We start from the raw sequence: 9,756 nt of genomic DNA, 5'->3' as shown, positions 1-9,756 counted from the left end.
ATCCTGCCCTGCTAGAAACAGGCCCATCAGCAGATCTCCCGCAGCAACACCACTTGCAAAAGTAGATTCAGTACTCACCCTCATCCTACGCCGCCGTGATTTCACAGCCTCACGTTCCCACCTCTCCCACTACAGGGGGCTATTGGGAGGAGAGAAGTACCAGTGGGCATGGACTATGTAATTACTGAATCCATGTGTGGCACACGAGTTCTCCCCCCAAATAGCTGACCTAGAGCTGCCTGAGTGGGATGAAGCATTACCATATGTTGAGGGAAAGGGAAATGCTGTCTCTCAGTGTAACTCATACCCCTAGCAGCCACTTGACTTTTAAATACCAGGCCACAATAAGCACAAGTTGCTGACTCTGCTCCTGTGGGTGAACTGATTTGTAAATGACCTTCATCCGTTATATACAGGTTGGGAGGGAGAGGGTCACAGTGAAAGAATGGAAAGGCTACGTAAAAAAAACCCAGCAAAGGCTCTTGGGCAGGTAATCTGGGAAATGCAGAGGTGCCTGCTCCCTGGTAGTTCATTTAGTTCCCTGGTGCCATTGTATAATCAATTACCCAAAGTTCATTCTCCATCAACTTCTTTGACATTCAACCGGTCTTGCTGGACTAGAAGCAAAATGCTCTGCACCGCCATAGCACGGGAAGGCTGCTGTACACAGTCACTCAGAAGCATCACCTGAGGGTGGAAGCCCTGGCAAGTAATAGCAGGCTGGTAGGAGATGATATGCCAAGTGCGAATTCAGAGTGCCAGTCATGCATAGCCAAATAGTGCCTGCCCTTAGATTACAGCTATAATTAATGAGGCTGTGTCCTCTATAATTCAGAATTAATTTTCAACAGTAAAAATGACTATTGGCACTTTGCAAGGCAGCTGTAGGGCTGTTTGATTGAGTCACACCACTTCAGTTTGATGATTGAGACAAACGGCTCTAACAACTGATTGAGTTAGAGACAGAGGCTTAGAAGGGTGGTTTAGGAAAGGGCCTGGAGTGACCTTCCCTCCTTGAAGTCAGATTTAGGGATGGGAGAACCACCTTCCTGCATTTGATCAGGATAGATGCACCAAGTATCCCACTGCCCTATATTAATGTAAGCTACACCTGCACATCTAGGTGGGGCAATACCATAGCTGCATTTCCCTTGTGGTTGTAAGGGATGAGGTAGAGGTTATGTAGTACCAAACAAGGTCCAATGGCTGTTGAGTTGTAGGTAGGCTATGTAACCCAAAGAAAGCTAGCTCATGTTTAACAGGGCTGGTCTTCATTGCAGTTAACCCAGACTGACCCCTAACCCAGCTCTCCTCCACACACAAAAACCTCTCCCTCACATGGGGTGGTGTTTTCTACTTAAGCACACTGCTCACACTTTTGGGGGGGAGGAGGGGGGAAGAAGAGAGAATGTCACTAGACCAACTCCCTTCTGTGGGCATAGCTCTCCATTGCCTTCCCATAACTCCTCCTGGTTGCCCAAGTTCTCCCCCAATTCACAGGGAATAAGAGTGGCTCAGTTTACTGCAGCACTAAGCAGAGGATCATCCCCCCACAAGTCCTAGTGCCTCACCTGAGCCTGGATACACTTCAGTGGACACGCTTGGGTAAAGCCTTGCTGAGTGGCTGCTCACAGCTGGGCAAGACAACCATCCTGGGTGCTCACAATCAGGTGTGAATCACTCTAGTTAACTCTGCAGGGAGGACATACCCATACCTGACTGTTTTGTTTTTGTTCTTAAATATGGAGTCAGTAGTTTTCAGCCACTTCCTTGAAATTCTTACAGAGAGCCTAGTTTTCCAAGTGAGTTACTCCCTCATGCCATTGCATACCTGTCACTGGGAGTTCTGGCTACATCAGACATGGGTTAAACCATTTCTGGCTCCTCTTATCTGCCTAGAGAGTGGCTAGTTTAAAGCTCAAGCTTTCACTAGCACCAGTGGGCAGGGGGGCACAGGCAGGTACTGCTGGCCTCTTATCACTTAACAGCTACCGTATCTATACAGGCACTGGAGCTCCATAGAGATTTGAATTAAGATGCCAGTGCAGACAAGGTCTGTACATATTAGGGATTGTTCAGAAAGTTGTGGTTTCGAAGGAGATTGTGGCTTTAAAGGAAACAGTCATAGTTAGGTAGCATCCCTTCCCCTCCCTCTCAAGAGGGTACATCAAGAAATATGCCCTGTTTCCTAGTAGCACAAGCATTAGAAATTTAGATTTACCTGGACTATGACATCCCCTTAGACCCCCTCAAAGTGCTACTGTGTCGTTACTATGCTTCTTCCAGCATTTCCCCCAGTGCAGCTGAGACAGAGTTTACTGAGAAGAGGTAAAGCAAGTACAACACTAGTAGAGTTGGTTCTGGATTTTTTTTTTTTTTTTTTTATTTCCTCAGACTTGTTATTTAAACAGGAGTGCCTGAAATAAAAACATTTGAGTCCCATCATCAGGGGAATGACTTGATAAAGACAGAGGTCAGGTGAGCATGACAGCTGTCCTTTGCCAAACAGTATGGATACCAGTTGTAATTGATACAGTTTTGACAGTCCATGAATGGTCAGAGTAAGTTACATAATACAACATGCCAGTTCACACGAGGAAGTAACTTAAGTATACTTCTTGATTTCATCGTACAATACTAAGACAAAAGCACCACCCATTCCTCTGAGTACATTGGACCATGCACCCTTGAAGAACGCCTTGGACCCTTCATCACGGGCAATCTTTCGCCAGCAGTCAATTGTACCAGAGTACATGATGTCAGCTGTGGAAAGTACAGAGATTGTTAGTGAGAGGAGTCTCATGGCCAAGCTCCTCGTCCAGGTCAGTAGTGGCTCAGAAAGGCTGCCAGCTTTGAATGACTACACTTGCACCACTAACGGCATCTCAGGTCTATACTGAGATGTAATAGGCAAGAATTTGAGTTTTACTGTCTATAGCAACTGCACTAACATCTCAAGTGCTTGGGTTTAGCAGCTGCATAAAGGCAAGTCTTCACTGCAAATTACCCCAGGAGATATGCTGCTCTCCCATCCTCATGGCTTATACTAGAAGCACCACCATCTGCCGGGAGTTCTTCTGCAGCTTGTTTATATTCAACAAATAGAGTGTCTGGATGTATTCTAGCAAAAGGGCTGCAGGGTCTCATGGAGCAAGGAACTCTAGCTCTAATCTTGGTCCAGCCAGTGATTTGCAGCACACTCTGGGAATGATGGACTATTTCTCCTATAAATGGAGAGCATACATCTCACCAGAGCATTGAGAGGACTTATACTCTGAGTGGTACAACTGCTAAAGCAATAGACAATCTGGCTAGCCAGGGCATCAACATCCATTTACAAGATCCCTCTTCTGAACCATGAAGTCCTGCCTGCCCAAACCCTTCTGATCCCATGGGCCTTGGAACACAGTTGTAGAGTTCTCTGCACCCATCTTGCATCTCTGGACAGAAATGTTTCTTTGGGAATGCTCACCCCCATTATGTTCTACATGGGCATTAGATACATACTTGCTTTACGCCCTGACTGCATCATCATACGACGACGGACAGTATCAAATGGATAGGAGGTCAAACCAGCAACAGCAGTAACTGTCTGAGCAATCATCCAGCTGATAAAGATGTGGGTGTTCTTTGGGTCAGGAAGCATTCCTATGGGAGGGAGGAGATGTTATAACACCAAAGTAAATCTGTTTTTGCATTAGAATCTAGAGTTCCTTCTAAAAGCCTTAATATTGTTGTCTAGCTTCTTATGCGTTTTAAGAAGTTAGTTCAAAGGACCTACCCTTCGCAGTGTCATAGATGCCAAAATAGGCAGCTCTGTAGATAATGATACCCTGAACCGATACATTGAAGCCTTGGTACAGGCCCTTAAGACCATCAGACTTGAAGATCTTGACCAGGCAGTCACCAAGACCCTTGAATTCTCTGTCGGCTCCAGCTTTACCCACATCAGCTGCCAGACGGGTACGGGCAAAGTCAAGAGGGTAGACAAAACACAGAGATGTAGCACCAGCAGCACCACCAGATGCCAGGTTACCAGCAAAGTAACGCCAGAACTGGGTTCTTTTATCAACGCCACCCAGAAAGATCTGCTTGTATTTGTCTTTGAAAGCGAAGTTGAGGGCCTGAGTAGGGAAGTATCTGATCACATTAGCCAGGTTGCCACGCCAGAAGGACAGGGCACCCTGCTCTTTGGGGATACGGACAACACAGTCAATGATGCCCTTGTATTGCTGGTCTACTGCAATCTGCTTGCTTGCATGCTGCACCTGTAAAACAGTAAAACAAGCTGGATTAATATCATTGTGCTGATAAAGTTACAAGCCTGAATATCTGGATTTATGGCGTTTCATGGTTTTCACTTGGTAGAAATGTTTGCTTTAATTTGCATTTAATAATTAGCATCTGATTCCAGGGTCTGGATAGACTGTCTTCCCCTACAGAGGGGAAGTAAATTTGAAGGATATCCGTTTAGACTAAAAACGCTGAAACCTTGTTATGAAATGAAATAAGCCTGGTCCTATGAAGCTAGAGGAATTATAAATGAAAGTGTGACAGATTTGGTAGTGAAAACATGAATTACTAGTAAACTAGACTGAGGATAAGATTAAGTGTGGCTCTCTTAAATTTGGTGGAGACAAGCTAGAGTGAGTTTATTGTTGAACTTTGCTTGTTATAACTAGGTGTGGAAGGATTATATTTGTACCAGTAAACAATGATTTCACTGCACCCCCCCCTAACAATCACAACTTACAGATAAGGCAACATAAGAAAAATGCTGCTTGAGACCTCACAGTTTGCGTTAAGGATGTTTACTCAAGGATATCCTAACAGTTGGTGTTCATGGTTATAAGGCTTTAACTTTTTGAATCTCATTGGCTACTGTCATTAAATAATTGTCTGACCTCCCATAATTTCCCTACAACTGCAAAAAGCATTTTTATCAATACAAGATTGATCAATATTATTGGTCAAAAATCATAAATAAAAATTAAGTTTGCCAAGCCTAGTTACACCAGAGTGTCATGAAAGTCCCAGGCTGCTTCAGTGAGAAACGTCACTGTCCTCAAAGCAGATGTCAGTGCAATAGACTCCTGGAATGAGGAGATGGTAAGTGCTGAATTCCAAGGTTATCACCTGCCATTCACTTGACCCAGAAACAGGAAGTGCTATTGTCTTAGGGTGGGGTGGTAATAATGACCTTTCTGGCTCCATTTAGAAGTGGTAGGATTTTCTAGAGCAGCCCTCCTCCGTACACTTGTCAAACTTTCATTAGAATGATGTGACAATAAGGAGGATTACCTACTGGGGGACAGTCAGAAAGAACATCTTTAGAGCAGAACTGCACGTGAATTTCTTTTCAAAAGCAAAATATGCTTTGCTACGTTGGATTTTTCCATATTACCTAAAAGGCAGCAATTTACCGTGATCCAGCCCAGATCAGAGTTGCATGGGCTGTCTACTTTGGAGCAACGCTAAGTTAGTAGCCTGCCTTTATCTTTTTGGGGATGTGGGGTCGTGTGGCCTAGAAGGTCACCGGGCTTCTCTATGTACCAGCTTCTTTGCTGTCCTGAGGCTGGGTATTGTGCCTGCTGGGCTCTGCGCGCTGGTTTTACCGCATGATGCTTGGAAGCGGAGAGTCAATGGAGGCTCACTCGGGGGTCCGAGTCCCCACGGCTGGGCCAGGGGGCGCAGCTGGGCCCAGAGCACGAGGACGATGCAGCCTCAAGAAGCCTCCAGCCCGGAGGGAAGGAGCCGGGGCGGAGGCTGCTCTAAGCCTCCCTCCGCGCGGAGCCGGCCCCGGCACCGATTGCATAAGCGGAACTAGCTGGCTCCGGCAGCCGATCGAGGCAGGCGGGTGGTTTCCGGCTCTGCCCGGCTTCTCTGCGCCTGAGGACCCCACAGGGGCTGGGGAGGGAGAGGCCCCAGCTCGCTCTAAGCCCCGCACACCGGGCCCGATGGGGCCCAGCCGCCCGCAGGGCCAAGGAGACCGTCTCCTTGGGCAGGGCGAGGCCGGCCGGGGGGCAGCGGAGCCTCGCCCCAGGCACAGACCGGGTGGCGGGGGGGTCGTGCTGGCTGCAGCGGCCCGGCCCCCTCGCCCAAGCCGAGGCGGCCCCTGCCCCGGGATGCCCGGGCCTTCCCTCTCCTTGCAGCGACCTTGGGAGGCGGATCAGCGCGCCGGCATCTCCTTGGCTCGCGGATGCACCACGCGGCCACGTCCCAGCTCCAGACAAAGCCGCGGCGGCGTCCCGTCCACACACCCCGGCCACAGGATTTCCCCGAGCCCAGGGCACTCGGGGCCCGCCCACCTGCACCAAGCCCTGGCGGGAGCCGGGCACGAGCCCATTCATCCCCCTGGGCGAGCCCCCAGCGCCCCGCGCATGCAAGCCCTGCCGCCCCGGGGCACGTCCCATGGCCGCCCCCAAACCCACCTGCAGAAGCAGCTTCACTCTCTCGATGGGGGCGACGGCTGTTTTGGAGATGGCAGCGGCCACTCCGCCGGCCAGGAAATCCTTGGCGAAGGACAGGGCGGCATCGGCCATGGCGACGGGGACAGGTTAATAAATTAGAACCAGGGAGCAAGGAGCAGCTGCTGGGGGACCCGCGGGCTCTGAGGCCGAGCTGCTGAAATGGCCGGTTTATATACAACCCCCGGGCTCCAGCGAGCGGGGGTGAGGCTCGCGGAGCGACGCACGGCAGCTTCCCACCCCGCTGATTGGCTTGGAGCAGGAGGGCTGGGCCGGGGAGGGACCGGCTGGGAGTGGGGGGGGCCTTGGGTGTCACCTCCCCCCACGTGACGCTGTGGGGCCTGCCAATGGCTATGTGGGTCGGAGGGGTCTCCAGCATCACGGGGCGTGGGGGGCCTGGCAGGGCAAGGCTGGGCTCTGGGTTTCAGTGCGTGACGCCAAGCGAGAGACTGTTCCTAGGCAACCCCCGGGGAAATACAGAGCGGAGTGCATCTGCCAACGCTGGATCAGCCTCTGACACCATCGCCATGGAAACAGGGTTGGGCCTGGGAGCACCCCCACAAAACTCAGCATCAGACCTGAGTCACTGATCACAGGCGCCTGGGGGGCAGAGAGATGGGTGGGCACCGAGGTGCACATGTTGTGGCGGATGCTTCCCAGAATCATGGTCACCTCAGAGTTCTCCAGTTTTGGGGGGGAGGGCAGAGGTAGAACAGCCCACTTTAAATCTTAATCTCATCCATGGCCCTTCCAGTGAAGGTCTGTTCCCTGCATATTTTTTTCAGTGCCTTTGTCCAGTCCACTTTTTGTTACATCACACTCAAGCCATCAAACGTGGTACCTGAATTTAATCTCCAGGGTTAAGAATTTCTACAAAATTGTAAAAAAAACCCCATCTCATAAACAGGAAATAATACAAAGATATGAATGAACAAGACTAGCAAATAATACCATCAGTTCTTCCCCTCACAGCTGATCAGGAGAAACTTTAAGGCTTCATTCCACACATACGCATTACGGGAATATATGAGGTGAGCTTTCATGTCTTTCATAAAACCGTAATTTCTTGACAGAAAGCTTAGGAAAACTGATTTTGCCCAGAGTCACAGAGGCTTAGGATACAGTGCCAGTTTAACTATTCAGACAAGGGGTCCATGGCCAAAAGCCTGCCAGTGACTAGACAATAAAATAAGTATCAGCTTTAGGATTATAATTCAACTGAACAACTGATGGGGTGAAGAACAAAGATAATTGTGCCTGTGGGGTGTGAGTGTGTGATTCTAATATGCAGTTAGTGGAGTGAGCAGTCAGCATGGGGGAACTGAATGGTCATCAGCCGGGATGTTAATACAAGGGATCAAGATCTCGGTTTTAGATGTTCCCTAATATCTTTGTTAGTGTAGGGTGCTAAGCCTGGACCTCTATCCAAATTTCACCTCAGTTACATTCTGCCTACCTGTTTCCTCTCCATTTTCATGATATTCTTCACTTCTTATATGCTATTGGACACTCTTATACAGGTCTAGCATTCTATACAAACAGTGCTTCATTTCAGTGCTGTGTGAAATACTCCTGGCATAGTCTTTAGGGGTGGTGTATGGCTTAGTGTTTGGGGTCATACTTTATAAATGATTAACAAATATAACTATGTTACAATATAGATGGTTATAAGCACATCAGAAGGTGTTAAAGATGGTTACAAGTAACTGATTGACTTGCTAGACTATCAACTGATCATTTATGAAAACAATTCATCATTTATTAACCCTCTACATTTTGTTTATAAATGGAACATTAATATAAAGGACAAGCCTATTGGTGACCTAAAAAGGATATTAAGAATCTGGTTGCTCCCCCTGTCATCTACAAGTGAATAACAACATGTAGGTATTGCACAGTGTACAGCTTTGAGTTTTGCTGAAATTAATATAATTGTTTATGAAAGTATTTCCCTTCAGGTAGGAGGAATCAGATCAAGATTATTCTAGGAAAATGAAATTGGTAGAAAGTGCTAAGGTAGCAGAACCCATCAACAACAGTTAGGATGGAACAGTCCTAGGGCCTAGTCAAGTCTGCCAAGCACGTCAACCAGCTTTTCATCAAAAATATGAGATAGATTAGTCTATCTCGGTTAACTTTGGGCAGCCTTTCTAGGCTCGGCTCTTCTTAACACAGTCTGACTGTCTACTCTGCTTCTTCTGATACATCTCTTTATTAGCAACTGCATGCATAAAAGTATCTATTAAAAATATTACCATTCTAAGCTAAGGGAATACAGTGTGCTGGATTCATCAGTGGATTGGGAAGCAAGAAAGGACAAATTCCAATCCCAGCTCTTCCAGTGTCTTGGTGTGCGGTCTTTAGTAAAGCCCTGAATCTTTCTGGATCAAATTCAGCTCTGGTATAATTGGAAGCAACTGCAGTGGAAAACACCAGCTTACAGCAGGGCTGAACTTGGACAAAGAAGACAGGGAGAGCCATTTGTTAAATGGGGTCATTAATACTTAGCTGATACAGGGCTGCTGTAAGACTTTACTCATCATTGTAAAGTGTTCTGCTCTCAAGGGCTTTATTCCTTACATCTAAGATTGAATTTAACCACCACCTTCTACCCATTGCTTCTTTACAATTCCCCAGGTGAGCAAAGGTTTCTCTCTCTGTCAGGGAGGATAGCTCATTGCCACTGACTACCCTTTGCCTCACAGAGCCTGAGTGATAAACACTGCAATGAGGGCATCTGGAATCAGGGATGCTGTGCCAGATACAACTGGGTGTCACAATGCTGCATAGAGAAATTTTATACTTTCCCTGGAAGAATCAGGATCCCAGCAACCATTTCTTACTGATCTGAGGGTTGGCCCCTGAATGACACTTATCGGAGCTGGGAATAAACTAGTCCTCATGCTGTAGCATTCCATAGTGTTTTATATCTGTGAGGTCCCCTCCTCAGAAAAGCATGACAATGCATTGACTTATAGGTCACAGCAGGTAAAGGGGACCACCCCTGTTTGTGTCTGTAAAGAGATGGTGAGGTTAAGTAGCGTTCTAAGCTCTGACCATAAAACTGTCATCTCTGAAAATTAATTTAATATAAAATACACCTTTAAAAATATTGACAAACATATAAGGGTGTTAACACTGAAATATCTAACGCGTTTGGTATCTGTATTTTTCACACAGTAGTAGGTAGAGTTAGTCATAACAAAATGAACACAGCATATAAACAGTCTTGTTTTTTCCCCAAAGCGGAAATAATTCAGATACTTGCAGAAATATACTAGGGTGGGCA

The 9,756-nt window shown here is 47.3% G+C and overlaps 1 protein-coding gene across 1 annotated transcript; it reads right to left on the bottom strand.

Moving 5' to 3' along the window:
• Positions 1-2,365: 2,365 nt before the first annotated feature.
• On the bottom strand, positions 2,366-6,613 carry SLC25A5 (solute carrier family 25 member 5). The gene is made up of 4 exons (XM_065410337.1): positions 6,432-6,613; positions 3,782-4,268; positions 3,508-3,648; positions 2,366-2,763 (listed from the first exon to the last, which is right to left on the bottom strand). The coding sequence occupies exons 1-4, from the start codon at positions 6,540-6,542 to the stop codon at positions 2,606-2,608; spliced, it is 897 nt and encodes a 298-aa protein (XP_065266409.1). The 5' UTR covers positions 6,543-6,613; the 3' UTR covers positions 2,366-2,605.
• Positions 6,614-9,756: the final 3,143 nt, after the last annotated feature.

This window comes from Emys orbicularis, chromosome 9 (genome assembly GCF_028017835.1).
Source record: "Emys orbicularis isolate rEmyOrb1 chromosome 9, rEmyOrb1.hap1, whole genome shotgun sequence".
Classification (NCBI taxonomy): Eukaryota; Metazoa; Chordata; order Testudines; family Emydidae; genus Emys; species Emys orbicularis.
The sequence above is the reverse complement of the archived record's forward strand: the minus strand, read 5'-3'. Positions and strand labels throughout refer to the sequence as shown.

What these genes read in the sequence shown, in the direction of transcription:
- SLC25A5 (XM_065410337.1), bottom strand. Translation starts at nt 6,542, where the DNA reads ATGGCCGATGCCGCCCTGTCCTTCGCCAAGGATTTCCTGGCCGGCGGA. An exon ending in GAGTGAAGCTGCTTCTGCAG is followed by an intron (nt 4,269 to 6,431) that starts GTGGGTTTGGGG and finishes ACTGTTTTACAG; the next exon opens with GTGCAGCATGCAAGCAAGCA. An exon ending in GCAGTCAGGGCGTAAAGCAA is followed by an intron (nt 2,764 to 3,507) that starts GTATGTATCTAA and finishes TACTTTCCACAG; the next exon opens with CTGACATCATGTACTCTGGT.